This window comes from Protomyctophum parallelum (genome assembly GCF_964188405.1).
Source record: "Protomyctophum parallelum genome assembly, chromosome: 8".
Taxonomy (NCBI): Eukaryota; Metazoa; Chordata; class Actinopteri; order Myctophiformes; family Myctophidae; genus Protomyctophum; species Protomyctophum parallelum.
In genome coordinates this window covers 17,873,464-17,893,520 of record NC_139703.1, presented here as the reverse complement: position 1 = coordinate 17,893,520, position 20,057 = coordinate 17,873,464, and the positions used below count along the sequence as shown (strand labels likewise).

Below are 20,057 nucleotides of genomic sequence, written 5' to 3'. Positions count from 1 at the left end.
CCCCCCCTGAGCTCAAACCACGATTCAACATTTTGGTTTTAAGATGTTGATATTCATTTTGTATTCATCCTTAGCAGGTGTTGCAATGTGAGTGCTGAGCTCTGGCGTTGCAACGGCCACTGTCAACATTTCAGCGATCCCATGTTAATTACGTTTTTTTTTTTTTTATGTTTCGTGGTTAGTACGAGTCAAGTCACCGCCAGCTGAGCTTACGTCAACGAGGAATCTCAGGAACGCAATGTGTTGACAGCTGGGCGTGACGTATATTAGCATCGACATTGCTTGTAGTTTCAAGGCTTTTGCGGCCAAATTAATTCCATTTTCTCCAGAAACTGGCTGTATCAAATATGAATGGACATCATTAACGACGCTCAGCCACCCCCCTGACAGAAAGGCCGGGATGATCGGTTTATTTTCAACACAGTTCTTATATGAAGCGAAATCTGGGGATTACAATGCAAATAAAAAAGTAATGAATAACCTGTGTACTGGCATCTGGCGCCCCTCTACTGAAAGTGACGTCAGACTTCGGTGCTCTATTGGGGAAATCTGGAAAACACTGCACTTATTAGAGCTATGTTCTTATCGTGTCTGCACTGCATGTGTTAAAACTTTTAAACGTGTTGTATCGAGGGCAGCCATTGTTGTTTTGAAAGTACTGCAGCATGAATGTTACGTCACCATACACACATGGGCCAATCAGAGGCTGCTTTTCACTGTTGCACGGCACAGCTGTTCAAACACAGTCATTGATTGGCCCCGGTCATTTGGGGATTTCTCCAGCTTCCGCAAACTCTCTGCCTATGGGATGAAGTCAGGCTCATACTCTCTGCCTATGGGATGACGTCCAGGCTCATACTCTCTTCCTATGGGATGAAGTCCAGGCTCATACTTTCTGCCTATGGGATGAAGTCCAGACTCATACTCTCTGCCTATGGATGAAGTCCAGACTCATACTCTCTGCCTATGGGATGAAGTCCAGGCTCATACTTTCTGCCTATGGGATGAAGTCCAGACTCATACTCTCTGCCTATGGGATGAAGTCCAGGCTCATACTCTCTGCCTATGGGATGAAGTCCAGACTCATACTATCTGCCTATGGATGAAGTCCAGTCTCATACTCTCTGCCTATGGGATGAAGTCCAGTCCTAGTCTGTCAAAGCCCAGGTGACCAAATCAAACCTTTTGAAGGGCCTTCATTTAACTTGGCTCTAAGAAGCAACCAGTGTTTGGGGAGTATAAAGCTACATGTAGCTGAGCTACGTAGCTGAGCTACATTTTGCTGTAGCTTGTGGTATTTTAGCTACATTCATATTTGTGTACCTCGTCAAGTAGCTCAGCTACTTTTTGGGTCATTTTGCATAGCTTAGCTACTCAAGTTACAAGCTACAATTTTGGGCAATAACATGAAATAAATTTAATTATTGTACTAGAACCCCCTTTGAAAAATCAAGGACTGTTCATTTTTCTGATTGCTTTGAGGGCTGCATGTCACTGCAGCACTTGACAAGCCAACAGCTGCCTCTAATAATTGGCCTCTGATTGGCCCTGGTATCACAAATATAGGCCCAACTTTCTTTTACAGTTAAGTTACAGTTTAGGTAACTTGTGTTAAGTTAAGATTTATCATTTATGTATAGGTGTGGGCGTGTGGCTATCAAGATACCATTATTATTTTTACAGTTAAGATGTGTTAACATTGACGATCAAATGCCATGTATAACAAACAGCTCCTCTTTTATTTGTGTAAGTCTCTGTAAGTCTTTTTTTAATTTTTTTAAATAAAACTCAGTTGAGAGGCATATTTCAGCTGGCATCGTGGCATGTGACTTTTTTGTAGGATATTATATGTTGTTTCATATACACGCATGTACATTCTCAATTTAACGCTGAAAAATAAAAAGTAGCTGAGCTACTTTGAGCTACTTTTTCCATGTAACTGTAGCTTTACAAGCTACATCTCTCCAGGGGTAGCTATGTAGCTTGATCAAGCTACTGCCATGCTGAGCTACTTGTAGCTTTACAAGCTACGCTTTCAAAGTAACTTGCCCAACACTGGAAGCAACCATTTAGACCTGAGCACGCATTATTTGAAACTTTAGCTGTTGAAAAATAGCAGATGTACTGTACAAGCTCGTAGATCTGCTATTTATTTTTAATTGTGGAAATGCGTGAAAATCTTTGAATATATATTATTTCACAGCAAACGTTTTTTAAACTCATATATCTGTGCTTCTGGGGGATCCCTGGCAAATGGGGGTCGGCGGTCAAATACATGTATTCCTAGGAGGTCTTTGACATGAAATAGTCTGAGAAGCCCTGACATAGAAACATAGGGTTTTCAGAAAACTGTCATGATTTTAGAAGACATTTTGTAGAATGTGGTCTTAATGGGCTAGACTAAACTAGCCAAGCGTAGCTTGAGGGTTCATTTGCACAGAGAAGAACCCAAGTGTCTATTAACCCATTTAGACCCAGTTCTCTGAGTTTCTATATCAGTGGTGCTCAACCTGTTTCTGTCCGCCGACTCCATCTCCAGGAACCCCTCAGAAGCTAATATTTGAGTTAAAAACATTCGCTCTGGAAAGACTATATATTCCAAATTTGCGCCACATTATTCACGATTAAAAAAAGCAAATAGCAGACCTACAAGCTCATAGCGCGGCACGAGTGCCGCGCTATGAGCTTGTAGATCTGCTATTTTTTCAATAGCTATAAAGTATGACAGTATGTAAAACACCAACAGGGGGTTCCCGTGCAGAGTGGCTTAAAGCGGTGGCTGCGGGTCGCTACACTCTGTGGAACAGAGTCATTAAGCCAGTGCCACAGTTCAAACAAGACGGTGCGCTCGTCATTATGAAAACATCACCGTGGCGCGGGGCCGCCACGCGCCCCGCGCACGCAGACAACAGATAGAACTGCGAGAGGAGGTGTGTGTGTGTGTGTGTGTGTGTGTATTCTAAATTTAGGCATGGTGACGCGAGGCGAGGAGTTTGAATGCCATATGTGCACGCATGGAATGAGGTGCATATGCTGCCTGCTGCCATTGTGTTCCTTCTGTTCTGCGTGCGTGCGTGTGCGTGCGTGCGCGTCTATCTAGAATTGCATTGTATGTAGTCATAGCACTTTATAGTATATAAGTATAGTATAGTATATATGTATAGTTTATATGATACAGTTTCATTATATAGAGATTCCACTGTTACGCATGTTTCTTGAATACTACATTTCATGTATTGCCATGATTTTTGTTCTTGCCTAATGTAAGTCACTCTGGATTAAGAGCGTCTGCTAAATGCCTAAATTGTAAATTGTAAATTATGTGCATGTGTGCATGTATGTGCGTGTGTGTGTGTGTGTGTGTGTGTGTGTGTGTGTCTGTCATTCTGTCCATGTCGGTGTGTCTCCACCATAAACAATATCTGCACTGTTGAAATGGATCCACTACATCTGGAGGTCAGGCCTTATATTCAATCTTGAGCACATTGAAAAAGAAGAGAAAAAAAATCCATTAGGGTTCATCTTTCCTGCATCAGCCATTCTATTGTGGTGCTGCAGTGAGATCTGTTTTCATCAGGCAGATTCAATACGTGAGCTGGGCAATGAAAAGAGTGCAACGGGGTTGGAATGGATGGTAGAGAGAGAGGAGGGGGTGAGGGGGGAGAGAGAGAGAGAGAGAGAGAGAGAGAGAGGAGGGGGTGAGGGGGGGAGAGAGAGAGAGAGAGGAGGGGGTGAGGGGGGAGAGAGAGAGAGAGAGTAGGGGGTGAGGGGGGAGAGAGAGAGAGGAGGGGTGAGGGGGGAGAGAGAGAGACTGAGAGAGAGAGAGTAGGGGGTGAGCGGGGATAGAGAGAGAGGAAGGGGTGAGGGGAGAGAGAGAGAGAGGAGGGGGTGAGGGGAGAGAGAGAGAGAGGAGGGGGTGAGGGAGAGAGAGAGAGAGAGAGAGAGGAGGGGGTGAGGGGAGAGAGAGAGAGAGGAGGGGTGAGGGAGAGAGAGAGAGAGAGAGAGAGGAGAGAGAGAGAGAGAGAGAGAGAGAGAGAGAGAGAGAGAGAGGGAGAGAGAGAGAGAGAGAGAGAGGAGCAGGGACGTGCACACATAGACATCAAAGGGGGTTTAAGCCCCTGCCCTTTTACCCGTCTGTAAAACAAGTGCCCTTTCCAGACCATGATTTACTATGGCTGAAAGAAATGCAAATGCCACTCCTTTCCTTTCCATGTCATGTACCAGAAGGCAGCATTCAGGAGAATTCTGATTGGCTGGTTACCGTCACATTACCGTTGTAAAACTTATAACACAGATAATCCACACCTTCACTTAATATCATTCCCAGCTTATCCCGCAGCTCTGTAGCTGTACTGGGGAAGGGGAGCACTTGATTGCCTTACAAGCCCATGCCGTGCGGGCGTCTAAGCACCGCCCGGCTCATATGACTGTGAATGTGTAGATCTGGGCGGCCTCGTAAAGACATCAAGCGCCTCCTATTAGTTTTGAGGTTAATATTCATTGCTATATGTTTGTAACCGTTTTAGAAAAGCAATAAGCCACGCGAGGCCCCAGTTTACCGTGGAGGGTTGGAGACACTCGCTGCTCTCATGTCTCACCACGCTCTCACCCATTATAAAATACATGGTAACCTGAGACCTCTTGTGGCTTATTGCTTTATCGTTACACCTGCATCTCCACTAGCTAAAGATTGCTGGGTTGCGTCCCCGAAAATAGCAGATCTACAAGCTCTGAGAGCTTGTAGATCTGCTATTTTCGTCCAAAAGTGCTGATCTACAAGCTCGCAACACGCCCCCCGATGCGGCGCATTGTGAGCTTTTAGTTCGGCTATTTACGGGAGTGCGACACCATTGTATGAGAAAGTGTAAAATCCGTATTATCTGGTATTCCAAATGACTATTTTATTCTCTCTCTCTCTCTCTCTCTCTCTCTCTCTCTTCTGTAGCTTTATGGTTTCTATATTGGATATTTTAGAGATAATGTCACTGCAGAAAATTCAAACTACTGCTACTACTACTCTAAAACTAAACACGTTTACTCTACTATACCATACACAGAAATGTGGCGTTCTATTATATTCAGTCAACAGTCAATTATATGTTGAGCTCGTGAAAAGTGCAACAGCTGTTTATGTTTGAACTAATATGATTCAGCTAGCGCCTACAGATTGATATTATATAGGAGAATTAGGAGATATTAGAACTACATTACATGCCGTGGCTGAAGAGCCTTCTTCCTTCTATTCCCGTGAAAACCTGTTTTAAAATGTACAATTCTGTTTCTCATCGTCGATTCGTCGCTAACATTACAGTCAGGTTCAGTCAAATTACAGCACTATAGCCTTTGATTAAAAATACAGACCTCTCCAAAAACCTGCTACATAGAGTAACATACATTTTTAGCTTATAATCTGTTCGGCTATAGATATAGTTTTCAGGTTTTCTCAAAGCCCCCAGACTACTGAGCACATCATAATTGACTGTGCTCTCCTAATTTCGTGGAGGCCATTTTCAATTCATATAAAGGGTCATTTTGCTGATGCCTCATTGTGCCGCGGTCCGAAGCCCCTCCTGTCCTAACCTGATATCTTTCAGAGAGCCCTTTTCTCTGATGCTCTGATGCACTTGGCAGATCTTCTCCTCTCCCTCTATGTCTCTCTCTCTGTGTGTGTGTGTGTGTGTGTGTGTGTGTGTGTGTGTGTGTCTCTCTCACTCTCTCTCTCTCGCTGTTAACCCATTAAGACATGAGTACCAGATTCTACAAATGAAAAACCTATGCTTCTATGTGTCAGTGGTTCTCAAACTATTTCATGTCAAAGACCCCCAAAATTATATGTATTTGGCCGCAGACCCCCCATCTCAAAATATTTTGTTCCAGGAACCCCCCCTCCCCCGAGAAGCACATATTTTAGTTAAAAGTGTTCGCTGTGAAATAACACATTAAAAAATGTGTGCCACGTTTGTGTCCCCACGGTTTAAAATCAAATCAGCAGATCTACAAGCTCATAGCGTGCCGCGCTATGAGCTTGTAGATCTGCTGATTGTTTTTACCAACAGCTAAAGTATTAAAATGTTAAAAAGCCATAACAAGGCGACACAGCTGCATTCCCCGTCCTTAACGGGTTAATGCCCCCCACTGTCATAGCATCTTCTACAAGTTCCAAAACACATTAGACACTTAATAGCCGTGCTCAGGTTGCACCGATCTTTATCAATAAGGCCCTGAAAGATACACATCTCTGTTGTTGTTGTCCATGGGCTCTCTAGCGGAGAGTTTCTGTGCTCGCCAGCAGACCCCAGCCGTTGTGTCTATTGTGTCTTCCTTCACTCGCGGATTTGCCCTTCAGAGCTTCAAATCTGTATCATTTCTGGCGAGATTGGCTTATTCTTTTCCGATGGCCTCCTTATATACATCTTTTTTTTTCTGAAAAACCTCATGAAAAACCTCATGTTTCTATATCAGTGGTTCTCAATATTTCATGTCAAGGACCCCAAAAATTATATGTAATATGCCGCCAACCCCCCATCTGAAAATATGTTGTTCCAGGGACCCTCCAGAAGCAAATATTTTAAGTTAAAAACTGAAACCCTGAAAGAATATATATTCAAAGATTTGAGGCACATTTTCACGATTTTTCAAAAATAGCAGACCTACAAGTTCATAGCGCGGCACTCGGTGCCGCTCTATGAGCTTGTAGATCCGCTATTTTTCAATAGCTAAAGTGTAAAATAATGCTTAAAACACCAAAAGGGGTTCCCCCCCAGAATGGGTTAATGTTGAGACAACACAAACATAAAAAATGCCATTGAATATGAATGGAGAACTATAATGTTTGTGTTGTCTGAACGAACATTAAAAATCACACCCGTGTGAAGTGAGGGGCGCTAATATATTAAAGTCTTAACTCGTGTTGATTATAGGTGATGTAATGGTGATGTAAAACAAACCGACAACAAACATTAAAGCCATTAACAATAAAGAGACAATATGACGTAATGAGGCACATTATGACGTAAAATGTCCCTTCATTGTCAATGGCGTTTACAAAACAAACATTGAACTAAAGACAAACATTAAACCTGTGTATAGGAGGGGCTGGCCAATAAGGGACCACCATTCTTGATGATGATGTATATGATGATTAGAGCGCCCCTCTCTTCACACGGGTGTGATTTTTTTAGGATACCTCCCACCTGCATGCGATCTAATAACTATAGATCCGTTTGCCCTGAAACGTTATATAGAAGTTGTACAGTCCGCAACATAATTGCATTTACAATTTAAGCATTCGTCGTTTTAAAACCTTGGTGAGCATACAGATCCCCACAATATGTAACTGTTTTTAGATCGTTTTGAAATTTGTCTTAGCTTCTATTTGTAACCTATGTAATTCACATGTATACCTTTTGTTTTGCTTTTCCTGATCTTCTGATGTATTGTGATGTTTTTTCTCGACGACACTGAAAATGAGTTTAATTACTCAGTGTAATTTGGAGAATAAATAAAACTCGAATGAATGAATGCTCCGAGTGCTTCTCAATAATATCACATGACATCGTGTAACCGCAAACTGCAATAATTACTCTTTGATTAAGCATCTCATCCACGTCCCTCAATAATGTATGTCATATTAGCCCCGCCATCAAAGTGGTTCTTGTGGCGTTGTTGCTCTGAATATGTAATGGGGCTGATGAATGGATGATCAGCCGTGTGTGTGTGTGTGTGTGTGTGTGTGTGTGTGTGTGTGTGACTTGATTGTCGACGCAGTTGTCGACTAAAACTAAAACGAAAAATGTTCATCGACTACCTTTTTTCACTGACGAAAACTACGTGGAAACTAAATGAAAACTAAGCTATGATGACTAAAACTGAGACTAAATATATTGACAATTAGTTCAACAAATAAAAACTAGACTAAAATGTTAGGAAGGGACTAGTGGACAAAAGATCCAGTATAAGTCATTTTACACTTGGTTGCATGCTGAAAATAATTTATAATAATATATATAATGAATAATAATAAATTGAGCCATTACGACGGCATCAAGACCCGCCAAAATACATTCGACTAAATCAACTGTAGATTTAGTCTACTAAAATCTTATGATATTTAGTAGACTAATGCTAAAACATTCCGGGTGACTAAAATGTGACTATAATAAAAATATAACAACATATTTTCAGAACATTCTGGGCTCCTTGACATGAAATAGTTTGAGCACCGCTGACAGAAACATAGGTTTTTTTCACACAAAAAAAGAACTGTCATGAAGTGACTGTCACTTGACACTTGGGTTAGCTCGTGGCTAATACGCGACGTGCGCAATGCCAAAGTACAGAGTATGAGGGGGGGTGGGGGGGGGGAGAGATGACACAAGACACAAGCCTGGGGTTATGGCAGCATAAGGACCTGTCAGCAGCGTTCACGTTGCCCCCCCCTCCCCCCTCTGGTTCTTTTGTCGTGGCATTTGAATGCGAGGTCCTTTTTTTCCCCTGAGCCTCGTTTAATTCACCTCAGACAGTTTGTTATGAACTTAATTAGCAGGTATTAAGCCTGACCCAACTGCCATGTTAAGGTTTGCCTGTTGTAGCTCATGGCAGGTGTTTCCCTCTCTCCCTCTCTCCCTCTGTGTGTGCGTGCGTGTGTGCGTGCGTGCATGCGTAAATGAAATATGAGCTGCAATGTCAACCGAACTTGTCATGGACAAGCCGAGATGAATTAATGATGGAGAGACGACAACGTGCATGTTAATGTATTCTCTGTAAACGGAGGATATATATATATATATATATATATATATATATATATATATATATATCTTGGCAAGCATGGAGTCCACTTGACTGTTTTAGTTTTAGTCGAATCAGTCAAGTGTTGATTTCGTCGACTGAAACGAAAACACAAAAAAGAAAAGATCGTCGACTACATTCTTTCACAGAGGAAAACTAAATAAACATTAAGGCTGCTACGATGACTAAAACTATGAAAATAAATGTATTGACAATTTCGTCAATACTAAAATGTATTGAGAGGGACTAGTGGACAAGAGATACAGTAGCACCAAAAGACAAGTCATTTTATGTTTGGTTGTGTGCTGAAAATAGCCAATCTACAAGCTCACATTATGACGCCATCAAGGCCCGCCAACATACAATTCAGTCGACTAAATCAACTGTAGATTTAGTCAACTAAAATCCTATGATATTTAGTCGTCTGAAAGTAGACTAACAATTTACAATTTACAATTTAGGCATTTAGCACACGCTCTTAATCCAGAGCGACTTACATTTAAGCAAGAACAAAAAGCATGGGAATACATCACATAAAAGTATTTATCATGAAACATGTGTAAGCTAAGAAAGTAACAGTGGAATATCTATATAATGAAACTATACATATAAACTATATATCTATACTACTATGCTATACATATGTACTATGGCGTGCTATATGACTACATACAATGCAATTATAGTGCTGTCTACATAACATGCTATAAGTCTGTATCAAATGCTATCTAAGTCTACAGAAATGCTATCTAAGTGCTATGGGCCATGATGGAGTCTGAAAAGGTGGGTTTTCAGTCTACGGCGGAAGATTGGGAGTGATGCTGCAGTTCTGACTGCAATGGGAAGTGCATTCCACAGTTTTGGAGCCAGAAGGGAGAAGAGTTTGGGACGTGTGGAGCGTTGTCCCGGCGTTTTTAGTGAGGGTACTTCCAGCTTCCCTGCGTTGACTAACCCTAAAACATTTCAGAAGACTAAAATGTGAAAGTTTCATTCCCAAAGACTATAGGACTAAAACTAAAATCAACATTTGCTGTCAAACTCAACACTATAAACTGGACTACACAAAAAAAAATAGCAGATCTACAAGCTCACATGATGCAATGTGATGCTTTGTGAGCTTGTAGAGCGGCTATTTTTGGAGCAGGTGGAAAAACCTGGTCCAATTAAGTGAAGAGCCAACTCCGGTCCGTTTTACTCTATGTGCACACACTGCAGAGGGTTTAAATCAGTATAGTTCCCAAACTTTTTCATGTCAAGGACCCCAAATTGATACTAATTAGCCCGCGGACCCCCTTTTGAAGGGATATTTCAGGGGGCCCGATAGGAGGTTTTTACAGCTCTAGTCCGATTGATTTCAACCCCTTTGATTTCAAGGACCCCCCAGTTTGACATGCATTATAGTCTACAGACCTCCCATTTAATGGCATTTCTATCCCCAATTTATATTGTAAAATCGATGTTAATTTGCACAAATCGAACCAAATGAACCCGTTATATGGTCCATTTGGTTCCATTTGTACACTCTCTGAGTTACAGACCCATAAGCGTCCATTTGGTTCCAAACTATTTAGCTGGGGACCCCCTGGAACACCCTCAAGGACCCCTGGGGGTCCCCGGACCCCACTTTGGGAACCACTGGTTTGAATGGTTAATGAATAGCCCTCAAATAGAAGATCTACAAGCCCACAATGCACTGTGAGGACTTACAGATCAGCTGATCATGTCACACGACACTGGCGCGCGCAGCAATGCATACGTAATTCCAGTGGTGGAAAAAAAGTACTCTCATTTCTTATTTAAGTAAAAGTATCATATCAATACTGCAATGTAAAGTAAAAGTCCAGAATTAAAAATGTATGTATGTACAAAGTACAAGAGTATTTTGGTATGAAAATATACTTAAAATACAAAAGTAAATGCAGAATCACACGTTTTCAAATGTATAACAATCTTTTGAAAGCTCAAAGTTACAAGCTACAAGCTCAAGCTACAAGCTACAAGCTCACAATGCGTCGCAGTGCGACACATTGTGAGCTTGTAGATCTGTTATTTTCAAATGACCGAAATGTATATAGGGCTGAAGTGGTTAATGTATGTTTTTGAATAATAACCAAAATCTGCAAAGTAACAGTATAGTAACAAAGTAACAGTATAGTAACGGTATAGTAACTAAGGTTCTCAATTCATTGTAGCGGAGTATAACAGTACTGGAAATTGGAAATGCATGCAACCAATCAAGCTAATTTGAACTTGAGTATACAGTACTTAAGTAAATGTGCTTAGTTACATTCCACCACTGCGTAATCCAGGCTCTCCGTCCTGTTAGAAGTGTTCTGTGTATACGGCGTTGCCATTCACATACAACGTCTCCACGATATGAAAAAATAACTACATGTATTTCTCCTCTGGAAGACCTTCGTCTTCAGTCATTGGTTAAAAGGATTAGGGTGTCTGGTGGGGGGTGGTGGTGGTGGGGAGGGGAGGGCGGGTGATGGAATTTCTGTCCCTATACCTTTTTTCCACAGTTCAACAAGCCACCGGTGATAGAATGCAACTTCTATTAGTTATTCCCAATGATGATTCGGCTGCGGCGGCGGGCACACACACACACACACACACACACACACACACACACACACACACACACACACACACACACGCACACACACACACACACACACACAGATGATGCTGCTTCGGAATGATCAATGCTGTCGGCGCCAACAAAAAAAGCACTTTCTGGTTTGATAGCCCTCTCGAAAATATCAAGGAGGAGGGGAAAAAAAAGAATCAAAAAAAGAAAGAAAGCTCTCTTCTTCTCTCACCTGTTTTGTTGGGGTGATTATTTATTTTTAAAATAGTCAAAATAATAACAAATCTGTGTTTGCAATGGTTCTAATTATTATTTAATCCTGAGGTCTTGTTAGCACTTGTCATGCATTGGTTTAATATCTACAGTCTAAAACCCAAAGACTGACTAACCACGTTCACTTTCAAAGCTTTCTTCCAAGAATAGCCGATTTACACGCTCTACACGCGGCGTGCCGCTTTGTGAGCTTGCAGATCAGATAATAGATCGAATAGCACGACGATGTAGTCAAAGTTCACATATGGAGTTGTGAGGTTCTCCCCGCGCCGACAACAGGGTGGTCGATTTTGGGCTTTTCACGCCCGCCTCGCCCCTAAATGAACCATCGCCTCCATAAATCACTGGACAAACAGAGACTTGTGCAGGGAAAAAAAGAAAATAGAAAAAAAAAAAGAAACCCTGAAAGGTTCAAAGATTTATGTAACGCATTCATGTTTTCCACTTCCTCATTTTAGTGCTCCGCTGGTGGAGCCCGGCTAATAAAAGGTCCTATTAATATTTCCTGTTGCCTGGCAACGGCAGGCAGCCAAGTAATAGCATTCTGTGGAAGAAAAGAAAATAGATGACCGATAAGGAAAAATTCAATTCTTTTCTCATCTCCTGGGGAGGAAAGTACCTTATTTCTCTGGCAATGTGATATGAAACTGTAGTTGTATATTAAGAAATATCTTTAAAAGAAATAGAAGTTATTTTCCAATTTCATTTTTTCCCTCTTTCTTTTCGTTTTCCCTTTTTTTCCATTGGGGTCTGGAACATCCCCCCCCCCCCTTTGTACTGTAACTGATAAAGTCAATTAACCTCCAGGATTAATTCATAAAGACCTGAGGAGCCGATTATACAATAAATGTCTTCTTAAATCCTATAGAAAACCTTATGTTTTTATAATCAGTGGTGCTCAAACCAGGACCCTCAAAATGATATGTATTCGGCCTGCGACCCCCATCTGAAAATGTGTTGTTCTAGAGAACGAGCTTGTAGATCTGCTATTTTTCAACAGCTATACAGTTTAAAATAATGGTTAAAAGCGAAGATGACAGAGATGCGTTTCGAGGTCTTAACGGGTTAAGCTAATCAGAGGATAAGGTGCGGGGACTTAATTTCCTTTTTTTAATCAGAGACCCTTAAAGAAGTGGTGTTGAATGGCACACGCCACATAATAACCGTAATTGGAGAGGTTCAATGGCAGCGCGTTCACGCTGGAGTTTTCATTTACACTTATGATAGGTACTGTATAGGCCTGCGTGGCCCCGCATACATACTGCACACTGCATAGATTGGCCTATACCTCCCGCGCTGAATAATTCATCATTTAATATACTCTGTCACGTGAGGGTGTCCCGTACGTGCCACCAAACCGGCAGATCTACAAGCCCTACAAAGTGTTGCATCGCAACGCATTGTGAGCTTGCAGATCTGCTTTTTTTCGGGCGTATACTACTACAGTATACTATACTCATTAACCTGCAGGCTCAATGTAAAGGCCAGGTGCCATGCCAAAACTCATCAGGTCCTCTGTCCAATAAATCCATTTTTATCACTATAATAGGTGCCATGTCATTATTCCGACCTCTCAATATTCCGACCTGCCACGTAGGTCGCTAACACTAACCTCAGTCTTAACCGACCACATAGGTCGCTAACCCTAACCTCAGTCTTAACCGACCACATAGGTCGCTAACCCTAACCTCAGTCTTAACCGACCACATAGGTCGCTAACACTAACCTCAGTCTTAACCGACCATGTAGGTCAGACTAACGGAGGTTGGTGGACGGCGTCAACATTGGCGTCGGAGCAGCTAGAAAACAGAAGCCAAAGGAAGGAGGAATGGAGGACTGAGAGACTCAGCTGCTAGTCTGATATAGCACAGCGTTATGAAGGAGAGATACATGGATAAAGGATTTCATATTACACTTAGCCACGGGCTCCCATGCTGCCATTTATCATGCCATGAAATCATGTCCATATTGCACTGTGCCCCTATCTGAACCATCCATCAGCTCTCATTGTGCTGCTCTCTCTCTCTCACTCTCTCTCTCTCTCTCTCTCTCTCTCTCACCAAGAGGAATATTCTATTCTGCACTGCTGAAGGAAAAAAAAGCACTCAATAGTTTGACTTAAGTAAAATGTATAAGCGCTGCAGTGTATAGAACTATACAGGTACAAGTCTGGAATTCAACATTCACGTCATGAGTAAAAGCACAAAAGTATTGGCATCAAAATGTACTTAAAATACCAAAGTTAGAAGTACTCATTCTGCAGATTTTCAAATGTTTAACAAATCTTTCAAAAGTAGCCGATCTACAAGCTCACAATGTGAGCACATTCTGTCAAAATACTGTATGTATAGTATAGTGGCCGGATGGAAACCGCAAGGTTCCCAGTTGGAACCCTGTGGGCTCCCCCAGAGTTAGTGTCGAAGTGTCCTTGAGCAAGACTCTGAACCCCTAATTACATTTTTATAAGTCGCACCGGTATGCACCATAGGCATAGAGCACCGAAGTCGTCAATATCGCTAGAGGGCGCTATAAGTCCATGGGTTCATGTACTTTTTATTTGCATTGTAATCCCCATAGGGGGATTTTAGATCGCCTCATATAAGAACTGTGTTTGACAAATAAACATGTCATCCCGGCCATTTCACTCATAATATGAGTGAAATTGTCAGTTGATTCTTCATATCCATATTATGGATATGAAGAATCAACTGACTGAGAGAAAACGCTATTGTTTATACTGCTACCAAAGTAGATACATTTTAGCTAGAAACAGATTGCATCATATGTTGGGCAATATTACTTAGGAGAGTAATATGTTACTTATTTCTCCGTAAAAAAGTAATAATAGTACATTACTTATTTACTTGGAATCAAGTGTAATATAGTTACATATTACTTTATATTACTTTTCAACCGGTCCCCTTCCACCTGCAAAAGAACACAATCTGTGTAGTCAGCTCCTTTTAAAACTGAACCAATTCATTGGAACAAGACGTCTCCAATCAGCCAAACTGAATAATTGCAGGATATAAAACAAAAATTGTCAACAGTCTCTTATCAGTCTTTTTTCTGCTGCATTCCACATTTAGAATTCAACATCAACAATCTGAACTGCACACACATGGCTGCAGCATCTCAAAACGGATAGAATATATTGTATACATAAATAACAAACAATAAAATACAGCAACAGTCTCTGACCTTTTTGAGGCAGCCTAGTCTCTCAAGACAGACTGTTGATATTGTATAATATTACATATTACCTCCCCCCCCCACCCGCAAAAAAAGCTTCTTTTAGAACTGAATAATATTGTTTTTGAATAATATTAAGAAGAAGAGTAACCCATCAACAGCAATCTCTCTCTAACTTTTAAATTAAATTATTTTAAACGGCACCCAACAAAACTAAAACTAAAAAGTTATATATGTGCTATTTATTTACAAAGTAAATTGTAATACTATTACTGTGTTGGCAGAGTAAAAACTTACTTTATTCGTTTATTCGTTACTGGGAAAAGTAACTAGTTATTGCCCAACACTGATCATTTATAAGTGACTGACTGTCGCAAATGATACAGAGACGCCTCCCTGACAATAATGCTTGTTTATTTTTTGCCCACAATGCTTATATGAAACGATTTTAAGATGACCCCATGTTATTCTCCATAGAGAAATTACTTCCGTGGACCCCTTGGAACCAGGGGATGAGCGAAATGTTCGTCGACTACCTTTTTCACTGATGAAAACTAAAAGGAAACTAAATGTAAACTAAGCTATGGTGACTAAAACTATGACTAAATATACTGTCGATTTTGTCAACAAATAAACACTATAGACTAAAATGTTAGGAAGGGACTGGTGGACAAGAGATCCAGTATAAGTCATTTTACACTATAACAGATAGCAGATCTACAAGCTCTCAACGCGACACGTTGTGAGCTTGTAGATCGGCTATTTTCAACAAGTGTAAAATCAGCCATTACGACCGCATCAAAGCCCACCAAAACACATTGTAGTCGACTAAATCAACTGTAGATTTAGTCGACAAAAATCTTATGATATTTCGTCGACTAAAACTAGACTAAACACTGAAACATTCCAGATGACTAAAATGTGACCTAAAACTAAATGAAAACGTTTCAAGAGACTATAGGCTAAAACTAAAATAGAAACGTGCCGCCTCCAACAACACTGGCCCACAGTACAGTAGCATACAGTACGTATGTTCAGCGAGTATACAGCTGGATATCTCGGGACTGCATCTCGTATCATTATCTTCATAGTAATCACCCCCTGCTGTCAATGTCGCATATTGGGAATTGTAATACAAACTATCTTAAACACCGCTATAGGGCACGTCTCGTCGGCGGCAACCGCAAAGTATAATTACCTCGCTCACAGGCTGTCATAGAAAACCTTTCTGGCACCACACATTTTGGAAACGTACATGAAAATGTACATTACCTGCCATCTACTCATTAAAGCGGTTGGATGGTGTGGCGCTAATGGTTGGTTTTGTGCGGAGCTGAGACAGCAATCAGTGCATTCATGTTGCAGCCTTGATGGATTGACCGATGCAAGCTGTCTGCGGCGGTGATGGATTTATACCCACAATCCTTTGCTCAGCGTATCAGAGCTGACACGGCACGCGCAGAGCGACCGTTCAATTCCTCCACCATGCCATGTTCTTCATTGTGTTGTTGTTGCCTTATATGGTCTTATACACTGTGGTCTGTTATTCTATAGCTGAAAAGAGTCTGTGTCTGTTGTTGCCTTATATGGTCTTATACACTGTGGTCTGTTATTCTATAGCTGAAAAGAGTCTGTGTCTGTTGTTGCCTTATATGGTCTTATACACTGTGGTCTGTTATTCTATAGCTGAAAAGAGTCTGTGTCTGTTTCATATCTCTTCTGTCGGGAAGACAAAATGTTCATTTCTTTCAGGAAATGAAAAATGTAAATATTTCAGGGAATGAAGAAAACCATATATTTTGAAAACAAAGCAATGCTGCCTCATCAAGGTTGGTGTTGTGACTTTATATATTGTCATTTACTTGAATGAGAGAGGGAGAGGTGGTGGAGTTAGCTGCTTTAGCAGACAGTTTGAGGGTCTTATGGAGTTAAGAGGTTTTGTCCGAAGCGCTTTTTACTACTTTTCATTGGTTCAATATTTTCAAAACAACACACAGATGTAAAGAGTGTTCAACAGCACTGGTTTATGCAAAAACAAACCGAAAATCTCAAAAATGAAGTCAGGTGGGTTTCCTCCGGGCAGCAACAATGTTCAGATATTGCACATATTATCTGAAAAGGCCGTGAACATTCATTCTAAAAGCTTTAAAGTGTCTGATTTCCCATCGGTCTTTGGGCCCCGGCAGTCAACATTTCACTGAAATTGTGTCACTAAGTAAAACAAATGATGCAATGGTGCAATCATGTACGATTGTATGTTGTGTACAGTACTGTATATACGTACAATATATGGTTGTGTTTCTGCGGCACCACTTTGCGCTCTGCAAGGGGATTTAGTAAGTCAACACAACAAGAATACTACATGGAAATCATTTGGCTCCTACTGTATACAGTCTAATGCTGCGGGAGGTAAACCCATGCTTGTGCTTTTGATATTAACATATCTGAGCATTATTTATTTAACCAATTTAGGCCTGACGTCGATTTTTTAAAATGTCTTCTATAATCCTGACAGTTTTCTGAAATACCTATGTTTTTATAACAGTGGTGTTCAATATTTCATGTCAAGGACCACAAAAATTATATGTATTTGGCCGCCGGCCAACATCTGAAAATATGTTGTTCCAGGGACCCCCTCAGAAGCAAAGATTTTAGTTAAAAACGTAAGAATATCAAAGATTTGCGCCTCATTTTCACGATTTAAAAAAAATAGCAGATCTACAAGCTCGAAGATCTGCTATTTTTCAACAGCTAAAGTAACTGATATGTTTGATATATAATGTTAATAGTATCACAATTTAATAATTTCAATTATAAATGTATGTCACTACAAGTTCACAAAACGTCCTTCTGCATGCGTTCCGAGCTTGTAGATGTGCTATTTTTTTGAATTTGCGGTCAAGAGAATTCCAATACAAGCTGTTAATATACAGCGCCAAATAACTAAAATGCCTTAACCCATTTACTGTAGGCCTGACGTCGAAAAAAAAAAAAAAGTTTGCTCTGAAAGAATATATATTCAAAGATTTGTGCCGCATTTTCACGATTTAAAAAGAAATAGCAGATCTACAAGCTCATAGCACGCCACCAAGTGGCACGCTATGAGCTTGTAGATCTGCAAATTTTCAATAGCTAAAGTATAACATAATGCTTAGTTAAAACACCAAAAGGGGTTCCCGTCCAGAATGGGTTAATAGTCAAATCAGAGCCACCCCCCCCCCCCCCCCCCCCATCATGTTTATAGCATCTAATCGCTGTCCAAGTATTTGCCATAATTGGGGAAACAACTGAAATGGTATATTTTGGTATAACACGTTGTAAAATGCTAAGAACATAATCATGGACACCAGCCCATAAAACAAATGTTTCTCACTTTTCTCTCCCAAACATTCCCCGTGGGAGACACGAGGCTTTGGCAGGCCACACTGACCGTCTGTTTCTACTGACCGTCTGTTCCTCTGTTTAACTGACCGTCTGTTCCTCTGTTTAACTGACCGTCTGTTCCTCTGTTTAACTGACCGTCTATTCCTCTGTTTAACTGACCGTCTATTCCTCTGTTTAACTGACCGTCTGTTCCTCTGTTTAACTGACCGTCTGTTCCTCTGTTTAACTGACCGTCTATTCCTCTGTTTAACTGACCGTCTATTCCTCTGTTTAACTGACCGTCTATTCCTCTGTTTAACTGACCGTCTGTTACTCTGTTTAACTGACCGTCTGTTCCTCTGTTTAACTGACCGTCTATTCCTCTGTTTAACTGACCGTCTGTTCCTCTGTTTAACTGACCGTCTGTTCCTCTGTTTAACTGACCGTCTGTTCCTCTGTTTAACTGACCGTCTGTTCCTCTGTTTAACTGACCGTCTGTTCCTCTGTTTAACTGACCGTCTGTTCCTCTGTTTAACTGACCGTCTGTTCCTCTGTTTAACTGACCGTCTGTTCCTCTGTTTAACTGACCGTCTGTTCCTCTGTTTCTACTGACCGTCTATTCCTCTGTTTAACTGACCGTCTGTTCCTCTGTTTCTACTGACCGTCTGTTCCTCTGTTTAACTGACCGTCTGTTCCTCTGTTTAACTGACCGTCTGTTCCTCTGTTTAACTGACCGTCTGTTCCTCTGTTTAACTGACCGTCTGTTCCTCTGTTTAACTGACCGTCTGTTCCTCTGTTTAACTGACCGTCTGTTCCTCTGTTTAACTGACCGTCTGTTCCTCTGTTTAACTGACCGTCTGTTCCTCTGTTTAACTGACCGTCTGTTCCTCTGTTTAACTGACCGTCTGTTCCTCTGTTTAACTGACCGTCTGTTCCTCTGTTTAACTGACAGTCTGTTCCTCTGTTTAACTGACCGTCTGTTCCTCTGTTTAACTGACCGTCTGTTCCTCTGTTTAACTGACCGTCTGTTCCTCTGTTTAACTGACCGTCTGTTCCTCTGTTTCACAACATCCATTTGCAGGAAACGCCAGGTGTCCAAATAAGGACCTTTATGGGTCTGTAAAGGTCCTTGCAGACTGGATGTGGTTTTGGGAAACTGGTGGAAAAACGCTGCTAAAAACAGTCATTACGACGGCATCAAGGCCCGCCAAAATACATTTTAGTCGACTAAATCAACTGTAGATTTAGTAGACTAAAATCTCATGATATTTAGTCGACTAAAACTAGACCAACACTAAAACATTCCAGGTGACTAAAATGTGACTGAAACTAAATGAAAACTATTGAAGAGACTATGACTAAAACAAGGGGCTTTTGCCCCGTCAAAAACATGAACCAAGGCCTGGGCCGTGGCTCAGCGGTCCAGGCACCTTGGCTGATAGTCCAGTCTGGCAGTGTGCCGCGGATTCGACTCCCGATCCCGACGGCCTTTACTGCATGTCACCCCCCCCCCCCCCCCATCTCTCTCCCCATTTCCCTGTCTATCCCTCCATTAAAAAAAATGAAATAAAGGTGAAAGCCACAGAAAAACATTAGAAAAAAAAGACCATGAACCCCAAAAAGCTTGAGAAGAGAAGCCCTCCCTGTGGTTTGGCGGCGTGTGGCCGTGACTCACCGAGGGCATCTGGCTGGACAGGAGGTGTCCGGCGTCCTGCGCTGCCAGCATGTTGGACATCATGAGCGCGGCGGGCAGCTCTCCGTAGTGCGAGTAGGGGTTGATGAGGCCGTTGTGGTGGTGGTGGTGGTGCGGCGCCAGGGAGTGGCACAGGTAGCCCGTGGCGTCGCC

The 20,057-nt window shown here is 41.5% G+C and overlaps 1 protein-coding gene across 1 annotated transcript in view; it reads right to left on the bottom strand.

Annotated features, from left to right (window-relative positions):
- LOC310863564 (TOX high mobility group box family member 2-like) overlaps positions 1-20,039 on the bottom strand; it is a 70,093-nt gene extending 50,054 nt beyond the window's left edge. The window contains exon 1 of the mRNA XM_083771999.1: positions 19,887-20,039. Coding sequence (XP_083628125.1) covers positions 19,887-19,949 — 63 coding nt within the window. The 5' untranslated portion in view covers positions 19,950-20,039. The remainder of the gene's footprint in view (positions 1-19,886) is intronic.
- Positions 20,040-20,057: the final 18 nt, after the last annotated feature.